Here is a 20,858-nt window from a genome sequence, read left to right as displayed (position 1 = left end):
TTCGATGGACTGATTAATATTAGACGACACTACTTTTGGAAGAAAGGTTGGATTCGGCCCGAGTAAGACCCTATCTTTATAGAAAATGAGATAAGGGGGCTTAGCTGACAAGGCCTGAAGCTCTGAAACCCTTTTGGCAGAAGTAATGGCTATTAGAAAGGCCGACTTCCCTGTCAGAAACTTCAAAATCGCAAGAAGCCGCAGGCTCGAAGGGTGGAAGAGTAAGAACCTGCAGAACAAAATTAAGGTCCCAAGGCATAACCGATTGGAGCTACCGGGGGAAAAAGGAGGAGTGTGCCTTTCATGAAGGCTTTACACAGTCTGTGAGCCATTAAGCTGGGTTCATATGCCACGTGATAATTAGAGATAGCCGCTAGCTGAACTTTTATGGTGGCTGGGGCTGACCCTTGGTAGAATAATTGAGATAAGAATTCCAGCACAGAGTTGATGGAAGCCGTGTAGGGGGTCAATATCCTTAGACTGTGCCCATATGGAAAACCTTTTCCACTTAATGGAATAAATCTTACTAGTGGCTGGTTTGTGAGAGGATGAGAGGATATGGACTACGTTTGGAGAAATATCATGATAGCGGACTACGGTCGGAAGTGGAGTAACCAGGCGGTCAGCCTGAGGGTCTCCAGGGAGGAGTGGAGCTGTCCCAACATATGTGTCAGTAGGTCTGGACGAGGGTCCAGAGTCCAAGGAGGCTCCGCGGCGAACGGTTGGAGAAAGGGGAACCATACTTGTCAAGGCCAGTATGGAGCGATTAGAATCGACCTGCTTCCCAGGGATAGTGCTTTCTGGATCACCCTCGAGATAAGGGGAAAGAGGGAAAGCATACAGCAGACCAGAGGGCCAAATGTGCGCCAGAGCGTCCCTTGGATATCCCCCCAGTGGGGGTATCAGCGAGAAGAATGTGTGGCATTTCGCATTGAGAGGGCTGGCAAACAGGTCGCAGCAAGGCTGACCCCATTTGTTGAATATGCTGTCTGCCACCTGGCGGTTCAGGGACCACTCGTAGGGCAGAAGGATCGCCCTGCTTAACTTGTCTGCGATCACATTGGTTTTCCCCGGAATGTGTGTTGCTATCAAGGTCCTTTGGGAAGCTATCGCCCAGTTCCACACTCTCATAGCCTCCCTGCATAGTGGGTATGATCGGGTTCCCCCTTGTTCGTGGAGATACCACACTACCGACATGTTGTCAGAGTGCATCGCAACAGTCCCGGACAGGAGGACATGTTGTAGCGCCTGCACCGCTAGGAGCACTGCCCTCATCTCCAAGACATTTATGTGCAAGTTCATCTAGTGTTCCTGCCACGTACCTTGGACCAACCTGCCAATATAATGCCCCCCCCCACCTTATCCGGGAGGCGTCCGTGGTCACTGCGGCTACCGGGTTGGGTGAAGAGAACAGTTTCCCTACTACTAGATTGTCGGTGCACAGCCACCAACTTGGGTCCTGTCTGCATTTGTCTGTGATCAAGATGGGATGGGATAGAGGCAAACTCTGAAAAGACCACTGGACGAACAGGAGCCACTGTAATATCCACATGTGCAGCCTCGCTAATGGAACAGTCATGATAGTGGATGCCATTGTGCCTAGTAGTTGCAACACTAGCCTTGCCGTTACGCGTGTCAAAGGCATCATCATTTGAACCTGCCGTTGTAACCTCGTGATCCTTTCCACAGGCAGAAACGCTCTCATCCGAATGGTATCCAACTCTGTTCCTATAAATAAGACATGCCGTGAGGGTAGCAAGGCAGATTTTTTTCCAGTTTATTGTGATGCCTAGCTGAGGACAAATGTTGTTGATGGTAGTGTTTCTGTTTTGACAAAGTAGATGCTTGGTGGGGGCGGTTAGGAGCCAGTCGTCCAGGTAAGGAAACACCTGGAATCCTAGACGCCTCAAGTGAGCCGTCACCACTGCCATGCATTTGGTGAACACCCTAGGGGCTGTGGTGAGACCAAAGGGCAGGGCTCGAAACTGGAAGTGCCTGGCTCCCAGCTGGAAGCGTAGAGGACACCAGGATGCTTTGTCCATCTTTATGTGGTAATAAGCATCCTTCAGGTCGATGGAACACATCCATACTTCCTTTCCCAATAACGGGGGAATTGATTGCAGTGTGACCATCCAGAACTTGGACTTGCGTACATAATGATTTAGTCGGCCGAGATCCAGAATGGGTCTCGGGTCCCCTGTGCTTTTCGGCACCAAAAGAATTTTGAGAAAGTCCCTAATCCGATCGGGTCTGGGGGGACTGGTTGGATGACTCCTTTTTCTAGCAGCTGAGACACCTCTGATGCTGCTTGACCCCTTTGACTAGGTGGAGCGTCTGGGATCCTTTTGGGGGTAGGAGGGGTGGAGCGAAATGGAATGGTGTAACCTCCGGCGATTATCCCCAAAACCCATCTGTCCTGGGTTATTCTTGCCCAGGCTTCTGGATAATGGGAAATCTGACCTCAGACTGGCTCTGGAGAAGCACAGCCGGGCACACCCTTAAGAGTGAGTATGGGGAACCACGGAAGGAATCCCGGTCCCCCGAGTTGCGGGGGCCCTCTGCCTCTGAGGCGGCATCTTCCAGAGTATGACCCCCCCTCCTCTGCTTTGAGGGAGGGGTCTCACCTTGTGCAGTAGGGAACGACCTCTGATTTTCTGAACCACATCTTTCACCCCCATTGAGCCTTGGGATAAGGTCTCGACGGTAGGGAAAAGCGGACTCCCACGGCAGACAAGGTCTTACCCTCTTGCTCGCACCTGGTGAGGCGAGTCTTTTACTTTGGTCCCAAACAAGGAGGAACCGTCAAAAGGGGCATCCGTAAAGGAAGACTTAAAGGCCTCCGCAAAGTGACACAGGCGTAGCCAGGCTTGCCTCCCGTGGGCCACTCCTGAACTAGCCACCCTGCTAGCTCCCGCGGCAGTGTACAAAATCAAATCGCATGGATGAGTTCACAATGGAATTAAGGGTGGAAAGCTGAGCATTGACTGCTTGAGCCACCGTCTCAGGTACATTACCCCTGAGAGTATCTTCTCCCTCCTTAAGGAGATCTCTTTGGAGCCGCGTGAAATGAGTCCAAGTAATTCAGCGACCGCAGAGTAAAGGTCGCTGAGGAAAAGGTATGCTTCCCGTACCGGTCCATCACCCTGGACTCCTTGTTCGGGGGATGGACTGTAGAGGAAGACTCTGCAACTTCCTTCTGTGTGGCGGCCGCCACCACCATAGCATCTACTGGGGTTCCCCTAGTCAGAAAATCCTTTCCCTGGGGGGCAGACAAGAATTTGTTAGGCCATCGAGGGACAGGCTCCACGGAGTCAGGAGTCTCCCACACCCTTCGACAAATTAAGTCTAGGAGCTCAAAGGGTGGGGATACCCAGGAGGCAGAAGGCTGGGCGCCGAAGGCCTTAAGGAATACGGACTCCTCCTCAGAGGGGGTTTTGGAAGGCCAGCCTCCTCTTTGTTTCAAGATCTCCAGGATTTCGGAGAACGAAACATCCTCAGAGGAAAACTTGGGGGACCCCTCAGACTCCTCGAGGTCAGTATCTGAAGTGAGGGACTCGTCTTGGGAGTCTATATGCTTCCTCTTGCAAGATTTCTTCCTGGGGGGTTCCTCAGACACAGAGTCTGAGGGCTCCTCAGAAAGAAGGGGACTGCTCATGGGGGTGTCCTTAGGCCCTTGCACCCTGCTGTCCAAGGATAGCGGGGTGTCAGAAGCTCTCGCCAGTGTAGTAGGGAATGGATGGACCGATTAGAGGGAGGTAGCCGATCCAGCCAGCGCGCTCTGCATTGCCTCGAAGGCAGGACCTCCTGAATCTGAGGACAGACCGCCCTCAGAGGCCATGACCGGGGCCAGAGTCCCCACTGCCGATGCGCCCATAGGAAGGCTCGGCACCAACCTGTGCTCTGAGTCATCCCCCTCGGCGCCGACAGAATAAACTGGAGTCCCGAACCCTGTGGAGGGAGCCGACAGGGTCGAGCCGATGCCGGTACTGAGAGTCCCAGTTGGGATATCGGAGCAGACACAGGAACATCCCTCGGAGCGGAGCTTACCGGCTCCGAAGACAATGATGCACTCTGAGAAGGAATAGCAGGTACGACTACCAGGGCTGGCTCTGGAGCAGATTGGGTCGGAGCCGAAAAAAGTTTTGCCAACACTGGCGATTCCAGGAGCCACTGCACCACCTTATCCACATCCAAATCTGAAAGCCTGGAGGATTTGGCGGAAATCTATGGAGAAGCAGACCTCTTCTCTGCAGAGGCTTGTCAAACTTGGAGACCGGCTCTGAAATCTGTTCCAATATTATCGGAGCAGTCGAGGATTCAATCGAAACAGTGACTTCCTGCGGCTCTGAGGTCGGTGGAGCGGAGAAAGCAGATTCCACTACCAAAATCTTAGAGGGTGGCTCCGAGACCAGAGATGGAGCCGGCGATCTCTTCTTGGATCTAGATGACTTAGACTCGGAGCTGGGAGTCTAAGCTAACTTTTCCTCAAAAGATGGTTTTAACAGACCCTTTAGTATCAACTTGTTTTTCCTTTCTTGGAGCACCCGAGACTAAAGGAGTGGCAGAAACTGCAGGACTCCTGAAGGTGGATGGCTCCAAGACAATAAACACAGACGGAATGTCAGTCTGTAATAGACATTATGTATGAACATTTAGAACACTTTTTAAAGCCAGGGGGCTTATGTTCTTTTAGCTCTTTTGACAATTATAAAACACAGAACTCCAAAAACTTTCTCGGTGCAGAAGTCAGAGAAAAGGACGGGAACGAATGCTCAGCACAACACACAACACACAGTCACTGATACACAAACAATAGAGAGACCTCCAATTAAAATGGTCTCAGCACAAAGAGAACCACATTAAAAAAAAAAAAAAAACACACCAATCACAAGGGGAGGGACTAGGTCCTCTAACTCACGGGCCTAGCCCGAGAGTAGAAGGGATACCACAAGACTCGCACAAACACACCCAAAAGAACGCAGAAAGGCCAACAAACGCTATCACAAATTTACCTATGCAAACATTCTATAATATCAGAAATTTTCTCAAGAGATGTTATTTTTAAAGAGTACTTAGCCAAGCCAAGTCGAGACCACGTCCGAGCTCTACAAGGGGCAAACGAGATCTGGGGATGTGGAGCAAGGTATTGTGGGATACCATCTTAGCCCAGCCAGACACTTTCAAGCTAGTGTATAGGCCGAGTTGGAGCCAACCGTCGGCTCCAAACCCACATATGAAGAATAATGGCAAGATAACACTACATATCAAATGTTTGAAAGGCTAAACATCAGAGAAGAGTAACATGCCAAGAACTATCAACAGATATGTTTAGGCCAGAAATGTCAACTCGCCATAATTAGTAGTACAGATGTGCCATCTTCAAGGCACACAATAAATGCCTGAAACAAATGACTATGTATGCAATTCTAAATCTGTAAAGCACTGGTTATGTTACAATTCAAGAACTCATTGCACCTCGTGTGTACAGAATGCTCTTCCAAGTTTCCCAAAATAAACTGAAAACATGAAATTTATGAATTCAAACGTTTTGTGCATAAATCTGAATTCAAACATGTTAACATTGAGCCCACACTATACTCAGTGGACAAAACCTAGTCAAACAGAAAAATCTTATTACAGAGCATCTTCACAAGCTAAAAATACTCTTATCCAGCAGTCCTGGAATACAGAAATATTCCCCTGAAAAAGGTCAGGCACTTAACTCCATCACAGGCAAAAGGCTAAAAGTAGGTTACCTACTTAATATTACTAATAATCAGGAAAACCAATACAAGATTTACAGGGTGAAGACCTATATTTAAGAAGCCTTGGGAAAATCTGCAGACTAAAGATGAAGTTACTGGTAACAGCACAGCCAAAATTTTATGCAATTCAAAGAGATGCTGTTAAGCCGTACAGATGTAGTAGAGGACAAATGTGCAACACAAACATGACAAAATTACAGAAGATGAGCAAGGTGGAGTGTCATATGCAATCCTTTTGTTAAAGAGGCAGACTGTGTCAACTAGGAATCAAGAGCTGCAGATTACTAGTTGCAGATGCTTCTAAAGCTGCATCTCCAAATGAAACTGATGTGGGACAAGAACTCTCTCAAAAGGCCAGCGGTGTACAGTAAACAGTCATCTCAAATTCTCCAGACTTGAGAAGACTACTACAGAAATGAAAGTGAAAGTGAAAGCTCCACAGTTAAAGAAATCATCCAAGGACTGGAAAAATTACAGTAATACTTTTTTCAATGGTGGTGCTGCGGTAGCGTTGTCGCCTCACAGCAACACATTGTCCCGTTCGATTCTCAGCTAGAGCATCTTGTGTGTGCAGACATGCGTGAATGGGCGTACCGTAGTCGAAGGTTGTGCGTCAGGGCCGACAACTCAGCACGTAAAAATCAACTGCCAATCATTAGCGGACCGGAGTTCCACTGTGGCGACCCCTAACCGGGAAAAGCCGAAAGAAACAACAACGTTTTTCAATGACTACTGAAGTTATTTTTCTGTAAACAGCCTATAATGTTCACGTAGTGCTAAGGTGAACTTACACAATCAATTTAAACTTCCTGCATTGCTGCATATATTGGTAAACTCATGTGGAAACGAGCTAATTGAAGCAACTAGCATGTCATGTCGTACATACAATTCTGCAGAAATCAAGTGGAATACAAGCACATACTTAAGAAAAAAATCCACAGCTTAGTGACCCTCCTTCCTGCAACCAAATGACTCATTTGCTCTTTTACTGGGGTGGACCCTCTAGTCCATTCATTCCCCTGAGGAGCCAGTCAGTTATTAGGGGACAGGACACTAGACAGATCCTCTCAGAAGCCTGCTAGCTCAGGAGATGCATGCATAGTTCTGTGTATATTACCCTCCTGATTAAGAGGCACACAGCTTGCAGCATGGGCATGTTGGGCTGTTTAGGCTAGGGGGGTGGGAAATGCACCTGCATTCCTGCCTTCCTTCTTCCAGGATGGGTGGAGCCAGCAGTCACACTCCCATCCATGCTACTGACTTGAGTTCTAGCTTTCATATGGAAGATCTGTGCAACTGCTTTCCTTTGTGGAAAGGAGCCTTTGTTTCAATGAACTTTAGGCAGGCTGTAGCCACTCACACCTACCCGACTATAGCCTCATATCCATCCCCTTTTAAATGTGAAGCATAAATTATGCCATGCCCATGTCAGCTGAAGACTAGAGGGATTTACAAACTAATTTATGAATGCCACTCTAGCTTTCATATATCAGACAGTCTCACAACTGTATTAGAAGACTTTTGGGACTGATTGAGAAAGCCATGACAGCTGGTAAACTACCACTTTAAGCATCAACCTTGAGAAGGCCTTTTAACACTTTTTTGCCCTTTTTGTGCAAGATCCTTAAAAGGTTTTGAAACCCTGTCTAGGATGTATATGCCAACTCCTATAGCTCCACCCCATGTTACTACATTTCACAAAGAATATTCCTCCAAAGGCTAGACCTGGAGTACTGAAGGTCACCAAGAATCCTAGCCCCATTTCCCAATAACCTAGGAGTGTTGTCTGGTCTAGGGCTTGCTCAGTCTTACCCCAGGCAGATCCGAGGTGGAGGGAATCAAACCCTGGACCATGGGAAGCAGCTCATAGCCTTAGTATTCTGCACTGCTAGTGGTGTTCCATGTTGCACCAGAGAAGGATGCCCCACTTTTACAATACTTACTTGCACTTGCTACTGAACTTATTTGTCACCGTCTGGTCCCACATCTTCAAGTGTCAAATAAGGAACTGAACCCAAAGTAATATCTTTTAGTGCATGGAGTGCCATGATTACATTGCAATAATGATTAAATAATATCCTGGTTCAGCGCTACTCTACTGCGAGACCAGACCTTAATGCTTAAGATCATGTCTGGCACTAAAAGCTGACAGTGCTGGCCAGTAAAAAGCAGCTAAACATGAAATGGCTTATTTAAACTTTATATCTGCCTACTGACATACATTACAGCCACTATTTTGAAACACTACTTCCCTTACACAGGGAATACACAAGGATGTCAACTTCCCCACTCTTTACGGGCTTTCAAACCTGCACAACACATCATCATGTTTTCTTCTTTAACATTTCTGTAATTAGTAGTACATGGATCTGATAAATCTCCATACACCAGAGAATGACTACCGGATCTTCTGTCAAGACATTCTTGTGTGTTCGATAGATTTCAAGCTTCACCTCTCAAGCTTCTCTCTCGAGGTGAATTTTTTTGTAACCATGTCTCAAAGACATATGAACTGAAACCTGATCTTAATTCTCTAGGATATGACCACTGGTCTTGTCGAGATCAATGAAGTTTTCAAAACACCTTTAGCCCGATATAGAATTAAAATGCTAGGAAAGGCAGGTTATAAATTGAAAATACTTGGCTAAGGGTAACCGATAGACAAAGCATACTGTAAATTTCACTGCCAGCTCTGAAAGATTGTTTGCTCTGCTCCATTATAAATTGCTATCAAATCTTTTCCTCTTGCTGTAATTTGTAAATCAGCACTGCCAGGTATTCTCACCGTCTGTAATGTATACTATGCAATGCAAACCAGGTCTCTAGATACAGAGAAATGCATTTTAACCTCTGGGTGTAATGTCCATTCACAAAAGGAACTGCCAAGGATTATGCAAAATACATAAAGTACAGAAATAATCAAAAAATGAGAGGAAAGTTGTGCATTCCCTGGTATGCTGACCAACTTGCGTTTACCTTGGAGTTTGGAGTATTGAAACGCACGACAGCAACATCACCTTTAACATCATAGTTGACATGGGTTCTTGCTGCATGAAAAGAAAAATCTTTATGAATACTCAAACATGAAATGGTGCAAGAAATGTTGATAATTTCTTAACTCTTAAACATTAGAAATTTAAAACCACCACCATAATTTAAGGGAATGTATGCATACAATGTTTTTTGAAAATTTCATAAAATATTGACATGTTAGCATTTTAATAGTCACACTGTAACATCTCACATTTTGAGGAACTAATGGCCATGTACTCAATGCATTCTTTGATGCAAAGGCAGCCTTCTGCAGTGAGCAAAAGCGAGTTTCATCTTCTGAGATTTCCCAGGTTGGTACACTTGTGAAACTTCTCCTGCTCTCAAGTCTCAATGTACATGCCAACATCACAAGGTCGGGTACCAGGCTAAGAAAACATACTTCTCCCCTAAAATGTGCGCAAAACCTCAGAGGCATAGATACAGGAAGTACAGCTGTGCGAGGGCACTCAAAAATTTATAGTTTGAAATACAGCTCAAGACAAATGTCACTGAAGTGGCCCTACTTTTTAGGCAACTGGCCATAAGTAAGGGTGTGCGACTACAGTCTCATGTTGAGGTGCCTCAGTCAGTACACCCTGACTGGATGTACTGAAGTCACTCAAGAGGAGAATCATTAACCTGTAATTTACTTAGTTAACCGACAAACAGTTGCCACAGTCCTGAGAGGGAAACAGTCCTAGAAGGCTTGCAACGAGAGAGGACGACGGCTATCATCTCTAGGACGTTGATGTGCAATTGGTCTCTGATGGGGACCACGTGCCTTGGACCACCCTTCCCTGAAAATGCCCCACCTCAGCAGGGAGGCTTCTATGGTTACCGTGGCCTGGGGAAGGCAAAAGGGTCTCCCTAGAAGAAGGTCTTTGGACTGGAGCCACCACAGTAAGTGATGCCAGCAGACCTGAGAAACCCTGTCATGGACATAGGATGAAGATGAGCAGACCACTGTACTGCAATGGTCCACTGAGGAACTCGCATATACCACCTGTTGAAGGGAACCAATTGAATTGCCGCCGCCATGGAACAGAGGGCTTGTAGGATTAAATGAGCAAGAACACTCTCCCAATCCAGAAGAAGGTGGACTCGTTCCCAAATTGAGTCTACCCTGTGCAGGGAAAGAGCTGCAGTCTCAGACAGTGTCCAGAAGAACCCCTATAAATTCCAATCTCTGTCACGGAGCAAGATGAGATTTGGGAAGATTGACTGTGATGCCCAGGTCTTCAAAGAGACCAAGAGTGTAATCTGTGGCTCGAGTGAGTTGATGCCTTGTGGGAGCTGTGAGGAGCCAATCATCCAGGTACTGAAAGACCTTATACCCCCTGCAGCTGGAGATGGGCTGCTGCTACTGACATATATTTGGTGAACACCGGTGGTGAACACCGGGGGTGGGGCTGAGGTGAGACTGAAGGGCAGGACTCTGAACTGACAGCGATTGGCCCTTGGCCAGAAGCATAGGAATCTCCTGGAGCATCAATTTTTATGTGATAGTATACATCGTTGAGATCCGAGCACATCCAATAATCTTTGCACAGAAGCAGAAGAATGGACTACACAGTGACCATCCAAAATTTTGACTTCTTGACTGACTAATTCAAATGCTGAGGTCTAGAATGGGATTCAGGACCCCGGTTTTCTTGAACACTAAAAAGTGATAGTAGGTTCCGCACCCTCGTTGCACTGTTGTGACCTCCTGGATGGCTGTTTTTTGAAGGAGGTCTTGAACCCCAGCGAGAGCCAACTCCCTTTGGTGGGGTGGAACATCCAGGAGTGACTTAAATTGGAGGGGGCTGATCAAAGGATATGAAGCATCCCCTGGATGCAATGCTTAGCACCCACTGGTCTGAGGAAATAACAGCCCAAGCCAATAAGTGCAAGGAGATACGGCCCCCACCTGCCTCCAGGGCAGGACAGTCGGGCAGTGTTTCAGGAGTGCTGTGGGGGCTGCTCTGAGAAGGGTTCTCGGGAGCCCTGATTTTGCTGATCTCCTCTGCCTGTATGGCAGCGTCTGTTTTCAAATCCCCTTCCCCAACCAGGAGAAGGGGATTCCTGAGGAGCATCTTGTAAGGAAGACTGAGCCCTGCAGAACCACAGCTTCTTACTACCCTGCTGATTCTTGGAGAAGGAACGCTGGGGATTCGAAAACTTGACAACAGCAGACAAAGTCTTTCCCTCCTGCTAACTGCGGGTCAAAGTATCCTTGACAGAAGACCAAACAAAGTAGATGTCAAATGGGGGATTGGTAAAGGACGCCTTGAAGTTACCTGCATAGCCAGGCATGCCACCGGATAGCAATACCTGTGCCCATTACTGGAGAGGTGGACTCAGCCGCATTAGAGACCAATCTCATCAAGGTGTTAGCAAGGGATGTGAGAGTAGAAACCTTTGGAGACACTAGCTTAAGCCTCTCTGGAAGTAGCAACTCTAAAATGGAAAAAGGAGAGCTCAGACACCAAATCCCTCTGCAACCGTGTGAAGTGTACCATGTAGTTTGTATTCCTCAGTCCGAATGTTGCTGAAGCATATACAAGCTTCCCAAAACAGTCAGTCGCCCGCTCTCGGTTTGGGGGATGGATCATAGAGCTCTGTTCTGAGAGCTCCTTTTTGGGGGCTGTGGCAACCACGATGGCATCAACTAGGACGTCCTTGCTCCAAAAGGCTTTATCCGTAGGTGGACTCAGGAATGTCTGCTCTCTTAAGGACTGGTTCTAGTGCGTCAGTCTCCTACGGCCGGATGGAAATGAGCTGGACGAGCTCATTCACAGGGGGAGGCACCCAGGAGGAAGATGGGCAGTCCCGAAGGTCTTCAGGAATGCAGATTCCTCCAAGCACGGGGGGGGGGGGGGGCAACCTCCCCACTCTTTCAGGATCTTGGAGGATGTCCCGAAAGGATACCTCCTGGGATGGAAGTCTGGGGGTCTTGTCCCCCTCAAAATCTGTGTCCTCAGTGAGGGACTCGAGGGGAGTCCAAGTGCCTCCTCTTGCCAGTCCTCTTCCATGGAGGCTCCTCCTCTGTGGGCTCTGGGGAGGACTCTGAAAAGGAAGGCACCCTGATGGGGTTAATGCCCTTCTGAAGGTGCTCGTGGGAGGGCTGACCGCAAATGGATGATGAGGCTCGCTACCCAAAGTAGAGCAAGGCAGAGGGGTCCAGAGCAGAGAAAGGCTGCCGACCAGCCAGAGACAGTCCTCTGTATCACCCAGAAGGCCGGACTGGAAGAAGCCACAGTCTCTTTCCCTGCTGGGCAAGGCCAACTGGGGAGGAAGAGGGGACGCCGACACAGCACCAACATCTCTGGACTATATCAGTCCCCAGCTGTCCAAAGTGGATGTCCCCAAGGGAAGGGAATTGTCTGAACACTCTAGACCGGATCCCCCATCCCAGTGTCCCCTGTGGACCTCTCTGGGCAGAGGCATCGCCAGCTCCAAGGGCAACAGAGCTGAACTCTTCAGGGACCCAGGTGGTGTGGGAATTGAAACGCTGACATCGACGGCCTCTCCCTGGGCATGCTCTAACCCTGAGGGACCAAACTTGCATGAGTCGGACAGGGGAGAGAGAAATTCTAAAGAAGGCGATGAGCCCCTTGGCAAGTGGTTAAGGGACAGTAACAAGCTAAGTTCAATTAGGACTTTGAGGAAGCTCCTCAACAACTGATCCATGCTTGAAGGGAGCAAACTTGTGGTAGACCTGGAGGAAATGGTCTGACCAAGCTGAAGATCTGCAGTCTCTGGAGGACATACTGCATTGTCTCGGATCATATTTCCTAATAGTGGCTGGGGTGTCATCAGTAAGGATAGGCTCGGAGGAAGCCATCGGATCCGATGGCCTAGATGGATCAGAGGGCCATAAGGACCCAATGGAAGGATCTGATGGACCAGTCTGATCTGAGGGGGTTATGAACCCGATTAGATCCAAGCACCTCTGAGGATTCAGATCTGAAAGACGCCAATGCCCCTGAGGCTGGACTCTGACCCAGGGAACTGGGATCAGAGAGCCTCAGCCTCTTAGAACGACAGTCCCAAGAGGAAAAGGGCTTCCTCTTGTGATCCAAGGGGGCTTTAGAGGGGGAATCCATGACCAGGAAACCCCCTCTTTAGCAAGCCCTTTGAGTAAAAACTTATTTCTATGGTCTAGGAGACCCCTGGGGTTGAATCCCGCACAGACAGCGCATTCAACCTCTAAATGGGGCTCTCCTAGACAGTAGACTCACTCCTCATGGGTACTGGTGGGAGCTAAATTCTGACGGCATGAGGAGCGGTGTCTGAAATCCTAAAACCACAGACACAATCCTTCCCAGCGAGCGTGCGCACACATTCTTTACCCAAAGGGAAGGAGGAGAGGGAAAGAGCAAGGAAGGCACTACCACTAAGGGAACAAGGCGGGAACCCAATAAAACCCTAATGGAACAACCAATGGCTAACTGAGGGGAGGGAACTAGCTAGTAGAAGATAAAAAGATAGAAAAAAAATCCCAAGAAATAAAAAGGAGCTACTTATCTTCGAATAAAACTTGAGCTTCAGAGAGCACATCCACTCGGAAATTGTGGCAAATGAAATCTGGAGGATTATGGCTAGCAGGGGATCTTGGGAGGGGAGGAGCTTAAGCTCAGGAGCTGTCACTTGCACTGATGGCTCAGATTGGAGGTCATATCCAAGACCCACCAGTGATCAATAATGACATGGATAGCATCAGATCTAACAATTTATATAGTGTGGCAAAAAAACTGCTTTGCAAATTTATCAATAGTCCTCGTACACAGACACACACCTCCAAATTAAAATATGTACATAAATAACCATCACTGGGGCTTGAAAGAACACTGTGGTTTGTTACCGCTCAAGGAAATTATAAGTGATTCCGGTTAGTCTCCTGAGAAAGCATTATCAAAACGCAAACACCCCTAACAAAAAAGAATGCAATAGCAGGGACTGCATTAGATACCAGTGTGTCATGTGAATTCTAAAAGTTCATTCTATCTACAGTCACGATGAAAAAATGCATTATTAAAATGTGATCAACTTTCATTACCTTGAAGTCTGTTGCTGTGCACACTTCACTAAATCCTTTGAACATTTTTTTTTTTTTTTTTTTTTTTTTTTTTTTTTTTTTTTAAGTGAAAACATCCTACAACCATCTTGGAATAACACACACACTACCTAACAGTGTGCACATACATACTTTAAAAATCCTTAACCTTTGGTGTACCAAAGAGAAAATTTAGAGAATGTAACTGCTGAAAAACGAAATTAGACCAGATCACATTACCCAGCACAACTTACCCAAGTAATACAAAAACAATGAAAACAATGCAGCTGGTTCAAGCATATACCTACTACTTTCCTTCCAGACACTTCTGCCAGACAGTACAACTAAATTGTTCACAAAAAATATTTAATTATGATGCTCTGCAGCCATGACAGCGCTAGCTGAAAAGTGACACTAATGTAATCAGTTCTCTGGAATGAAAGATCTGCTTTAAGTGTTATAAAAACAGGAAAATACTTACTTAGCATGACAGAGGACACTGTAAAGTTCCTGCTGGTGGAACCTAGGGCACAAAACACACAAAAGTTACACAAATAATAAAGAGTGAAACTGTTACAGGTAAATAATCTTATCTTTTACTTTCACAAATGCATTACGTTTAACCAAAAACATTTCAGAGTTCATTTAAAACCACATAGAACTACATATTTAACATAACTTAACTCACTTTTGGAGGGAGTTCCGCTTATGCAATTCAAGAGACACGTGTTGACGCTGCAATGCCAAGAATTAGTGTAATGGCCCAAACCAATGTGTCCACAGATTCCCCCCCCCCTTTAAAAAAGCTCTGTGAGGGCAATTGCTACAAGTACTTCTTGCAAGGTGGCAAGGGATGATGGCAGGAGGAGATGCAAATCGCCGCTATGAATACTTTGGCATGTGAATCTAATATCACCTGTATTAGAAACCAGTTTGGATCTTTTTTTCCACTAGTACAGTTGAAAGTATATACCAATTTGAGACAGTTTTGACCAAAGAATCTGGAAAATGCACAACCATATCCTCTGGTCTACGGGCAACTGTATTAACTCAAATCAATATTTTTGTTGGAAGAGCTGTGGATATGCGATAAATCCATGAAGTACTTCTCTTAATAAAACCTATGCCACCACAGAGATGGGACAAAAGCTGAAATTAGCTCCAAGCTTTAGCATAACCTATAGAAAAGGAATTAAGTGCAGTACTTCAGTGTAAACAGTGGTTTGAGCCTGGGCTGGATTTGGTGTCAGTGGGACGTAGTAGTATACAGTAACAGTGGGACATAGTAGTATACAGTAACATGACTACAAGGAATTTGTTTACAGTTGGGACAATATTACAGGTTTAGTTTGACTAAACAGTTTAATAATGTGGAAATAAGCAGGCCTTGTGAGCTGGACAAGAAACTTGGGGATTACTGGTCTGCCATGTAGCAATACCAACTTTCTCCAAGGAGAAACCAGGAAGGGAAGTCATGGTCAACAACACGTGAAGCTACACTTGCATGCAGTTGGCATCTTAACATCTACAGCTTGCTTTGTTGCAGGTGCTGTCCCCCATTGACAGGTCTTCCACTTAGAGAGGAAGGGAAATAGATCTTTTCACCACGTTTGAGACCTCGGAGATGAAATAAAGAAACCAGGGGTGGACACAGTGCCCCCCAGCAAATACTGACTGCTTTCTACTGTATGTAGTATTCAGATCAGTAATTTACTAAGCTTAATACTTTCACTATTTCATACATTTTCTTCGCGACAAAAGGAGAGAGTGCATCGCAGTACATTCAGATAAAAGTGTGGCACGCTCTTCCACAAATCCATACATGCTTACTATCAAGGCAACTATAACAGACTGCGTTAGCTAGCTACGAAAAAAAAAATGCCACCGATTCTGAGGGGAACCACAAAGCATTCTATAGCTATGTCAAGAATCTCAATGGCAACACCCCAGATCTGCTCTGAGTTACAGCACAACGGCACGAAGATTACAGAACCAACTGATATTGCAAACATCCTGGCAGAAAAGCTCAGTGTAACTTTACCCCGCTCTCACCCCCTAAAGGGTGCTAACTTTACCCCCCCTCACCCCATAAAGGGCCCATATCTATACAGGAAGAATGCAGAGTCCCTGTAAATCACATCTATGCAGGTAAAAGCTGCACTCTCTAAAACCAAAAACACAGCATCCATGGGACTGGACATCTCAGGCTACTTTTACATGAAATTTGGAACAAAGTGGCTCCCCACATAAGCACCATGTTCAATCAATCAGTCTCATGTCATACTCTGTACCCACTGAATGGAGCACAGCAACAGTTATCCCACTCCACAAAGGGGGAGCCACCACTGATCCTGGGAACTATCGCTCTATTAGCCTGACAAGCCTGGTCTGCAAGGCCATGGAACTCAAAGACATTGGTAACCTCCAAACTCTGGACCCCAACCAGTCTGGGTTTGTGAAAGGCAGATCATGCCTTCTGAACCTGATCAACTTCTTTGAGGCAGTCACCAAAGCCGCAGACGGTATCTTGACCTCACCAAGATTTGACACCATCCCCCACTCTGGAATTCAAGCTAAACTCACTAAACTAGGTATAAATCCCTATGTCACAAGATGGGTTGCCAACTGACTCACTGACAGAACCCACACTGTAAAAGTTGCAGACTCTAAATCAGACTTCAAACCAGTGACAAGTGGATACCACAGGGTTCAGTCCTGGGACCTCTCCTGTTTGGTATCTACTTCTCTGAAGTACAGGCCAACACAGGAGGCCTCTGCCTAACAAAGTTCGCAGATGACTGCAAACTAGGAGCCATAGTAGAGTCACCAAATTACGGGGACATCCTACAGAAGGGCCTTACTGGGACAAATGCCTGGTATCAGAGGCATGGCCTCAAGCTCAATGCCAAAAAGTGCATTGTCATCTCCTTTGGTAAAAACTTTGTACCCATGAACTACCACATAAACGGCAGTCTACTTAATGCCGAATGTGTGATAAGAGACCTTGGGACCCAGGTGGACAGTAGTCTCTCCTTTGATAATCACATCACCACAGTAGTCAGGAAATCCTTCTATGTGGCACACCTCATCACAAAAGGGTTCTCATCCAGGAAAAAAAAGGTGTAATTGTTCCCCTCTACTCGGCACTCAGACCCATTATAGAGTACAACCCCCCTTTTGGAATGTACCTCACAAGACATCTGCAGCAGCTGAAAAGGCCACAGTAGTACCTCACAAAGAGGATTACTGGCCTCAAACAGATGCCCGACACAGTCTCAAAAACCTCCAGCTTTACTCTGTAGCATCTCAAATACCTCCAGCTTTACTCTGTAGCATATCGCCTACTCCGAGGAAATCTCTGCCTAACATATACAGCTATGTTAAACCCAGAGCTGTTGGACATGCTATACCTAAAGAAATCAAAATCCCTCCAAGCTACACGCTTCTAGGGATCTAAACCTTGTCACCACATTAAACAGGACATACTGGTGGGATAGATTTCTGTCCCAGAGACTCCCTATACTCTGGAACAAGCTAGCCATCTATGTCAAGGAAAGTTCCTCATTAGCACTCTTCAAGAAAAATATTGAGGAGTGGATGGGAAATACATCCCAGGGATCACTTCTGTGGCTCTGCTCGACAGGGGCACAGGAAATTAACCTTATTCGGTGGCATAAACCAGGGAACCTGGTTGGCTAGGCTTACTTAGGCCCTTGGGCCAATAGCCTAGTACCAACCTATGAATATATACTTAGTAGAAAACATACATAAATACCAAGGAAGAAACCATTCCAAATTTTCGCTTTCTGGAGAGAAGCAAGCCGATTATCCCAAATCCAACAAATTTGTCACTTGCATACATACATAATATAGTTTTAATTTCACTGAACTTCAGGGAAAGGGAAACCCCAATCAGTGTGACATAATTCAAAGAGGGTAACATGTACACTTTATCATACTTCCAACAATGCCACCATTAATTATTAAACCAATGTAACCAGGAAACTGCAGTGAATACTATTCAAGCATGAAACCTCTTACAAACATTCTTCGCCACCTCAAGAAATTATTAAAAAAGTCACAGGACTTGTGATGTGGCAGACTGCATCTGCAGTCAACAGAATCATATGTGAATGTTAAAAGCATTTTCTTTCTTCCCAGAAATACTACTAAAACAAGCTTTACATCTGAATGTGAAGCACAACCTGGTCCCTCTACGGATGGACACAAATCAGAAATGCAGCTTCAACCTCTCCTTACAGTTCCTCATGTATATAAAATGTGCAATGCTTGATCAAGTCAAGTGGACTAAAAATGTTCTTTAACAGTTTCTATTCAGTTGTTTTCCTTATTGCATTTATTGAAGTCACATTTTCTAAATACCCAAAACCTGGTGAGATGACAAAATGTAACCACACTGCACTATGTTGTGCTTCTCTCCAATAACCTTCTCCAGATGTGCCTGAGAAAGTACAGTTTTGTACCTACCATAAATGTAGATGTTAGAGTGTTCACACTGCTGCTGAGGCCTAATGTTAATAGGGACTGATTTTCCATGCTGTGTGTAGCAGTACCGAATAGTGTCCTATCCATTTGGATATAGTCTGCTTTGAGATAGCCTTGCGAGCCTCCTGCAGCATATGCTACAAACAGTTGATCGGTTTTCCTGAAAGCTTTTGTTTTGTCCAAGTAGAAGCGTAGCTGCCTGTGTATGTCCAAAGAATGCAGAAGTGTCTCCCCTTTATTTTGGGGGCTTGGATAAAAAGTAGGCAAATGGATGGTTTGGTTAAGAGCCACACTAGATACCACCTTTGGCATGAAGGTGGTGTTTGTCCTTAAAGATAACCTGTCCTGATGAAAAATTATAAAATGTTCCACTGCCATTAATGCCTGTAGCTCTGAGACTCATGCTGAAGTTACTGCCAGGAGCAGAGCGTTTTTCCATGATAAAAGTTTTAGATCGGCTGTATTGGCTGGCTCAAAAGGTGGTAGGGTCAGTTTTTCCAAAACGAAATGGAGGTCCCAAGTTGGTGTTGGTGTTCTCCGGGGCAGTCTTATGTTTTTAGCCTCTCTGCGGTACTGCTTTAGCAAGGGATGAGAGAATAAAGGAGGATCCGTTTTGTAATGTGCAGAAATGGCAGAGGCGTGAATCTTAATTGATGAAAAGGATAGGCCTCTGTCTAGCATCTCAGTTAAGTATTGTAAAATCTAAGGATTGCTTGGAACAAGAGGGTCAAGGCTGTAAGCCTGGTTCCAGGCACAGAATCTCTTCCATTTTTCTGAGTAAGCTTTCCTGGTGCTAGGCCTCCTGGCCTCCAAAACGACATCCATAACAGCTTTAGAGAGAGAGAGGTGTTGCCTGTTTGACTAAAGTATCTGCCATGCAGCCAGGTTTAGGGTTTTGAGCTGACCGTGCAGAATCCGATTGTTTTGTTGAGTCAGAAGGTGTGGAATTTGGAGCAAAATCCATGGTGGGCCCTGAGCCAAGTTCCTTAAGATAGGGTGCCAGTGCTGGCGTGGCCAGTCTGGAGCAATCAGGATCATCTGTGTTTTTTGTCTGGCTTTTAGGACTACCTTTGAAAGGAGAGGTAGTGGTGGGAAGGCAAAGACTTTTAAGTTTTTCCAGCTGAACAGAAGAGCATCCACTTTCCATGCTTGTTTGTGATAAGTCCTTGTGCAGAATATTTGTAGTTGGCAATTCAGAGGGGAGGCAAAAAGATCTACATCTGGGCATCCTCATTTTTGTGTTATCATGCTGAAGATTTGTGGATTCAATTTCCATTCGTGAGGGTCCATGATATTTCTGCTTGGGTAGTCTGCCAGAGTATTTTTCTTTCCTGGCAGGAATTGTGCTTGCAGGTGGACTTGGTACGTTAGAGCCGTGTTCCACAAGGTCATGGCTTGCCTGCATAGGGGATAAGAATGAGTGCTCCCTTGTTTGTTTATGTACCACATTACTGTGGTATTGTCTGTCTTTAGTAATAGTTGTCCTGGATGTAGAAGGTCCTTGAAAGCTGTTAGGGCATTTTGAACAGCCAACATCTCTTTTTGATTGATGTGAAGATGCATCTGGTCTGTGGTACACTTCCCTGAATGCATGTTCCTGCCATGTGTGCTCCCCAGGCGTAATCCGAAGCATCTATTGTTTAGAGTTTGCCTGGCTGTGGGTTGGGTAAAAGACTGACCCTTGTTTAGGAGACATGCCTGTGCCCACCATCGAAACTCCTGTTGTAGGCAGGGAATCATTGGAATTACTGCTTCGAGGCTGTGAGAATGTTGAGTCAAACACTTTTTAGGTACCACTAATTTCCTCATATGCAGTCTGGCATATGATATTAGTAGTATGCAGGATGCCATGAATCCCAGGGCCTGCAGAATTTTTCTTGCAGGGAGATGGGACGTTTTTGCCAGTAGTTGAAAATATTGAGTTAGTTGCACTTTGTCTGGCATGAGGTAAGCTATCTGGGCCGTTGTATTTAAACTGGCACCCAGGAATGTTATCTGTTGTGAGGGCACTAGTTTTGACTTATTTTCGTTTACGGTGTACCCTAGAGAAATTAGCAACTTTTTCACAAACGCCAGATGTACAAGAATGTTTTGTCTCTGCTTGAATGAGGCAGTCGTCCAGGTAGGGATACATTTGAATTCCTTTTTGCCTGCAAAATGCAATTACTGGTGCCAGGTACTTTGTGAAGACCCTGGGCACAGTAGATAAACCAAAGGGCAGTGCAGAGAATTGGTAGTGCATTGTACCAGCTTTGAATCAGAGGTATCTTCTGCAATTTTGTCTAATAGGGACATGCAGATATGCCTCTGAGGTCCAGAGTAACAAGCCAAGCCTTCTTGCCCAGCATGGGTAGAAGCTACTGTAATGTCAACATTTTGAATTTCGGAATATCCAGGTAAGCATTCAGAATTGAAAGGTCCAGTACAGGCCTCCAGGCTTTGTCCTTTCTGGGGACCAGGAAGAGTCTTTAGTAAAATCCTTGTCCTTGTTTCTGTTGTGGTACTTTTTGTATAGC

The 20,858-nt window shown here is 45.9% G+C and overlaps 1 protein-coding gene across 1 annotated transcript in view; it reads right to left on the bottom strand.

Annotated features, from left to right (window-relative positions):
* Window positions 1-20,858, bottom strand: part of HADHA (hydroxyacyl-CoA dehydrogenase trifunctional multienzyme complex subunit alpha) — a 1,198,456-nt gene that overhangs the window by 1,118,359 nt on the left and 59,239 nt on the right. Inside the window, exons 2-3 of the mRNA XM_044061612.1 lie at window positions 14,318-14,359; window positions 8,742-8,812 (exon numbers count right to left, since the gene is read on the bottom strand). Of these exons, the coding sequence (XP_043917547.1) occupies window positions 8,742-8,812; window positions 14,318-14,359 (113 nt within the window). The remainder of the gene's footprint in view (window positions 1-8,741; window positions 8,813-14,317; window positions 14,360-20,858) is intronic.

This window comes from Protopterus annectens, chromosome 2.part0 (assembly GCF_019279795.1).
Source record: "Protopterus annectens isolate FY-2018-M chromosome 2.part0, PAN1.0, whole genome shotgun sequence".
Lineage (NCBI taxonomy): Eukaryota > Metazoa > Chordata > Ceratodontiformes > Protopteridae > Protopterus > Protopterus annectens.
Note: the sequence above shows the minus strand (reverse complement) of the source record. Positions and strands in the feature narration are given on the sequence as shown.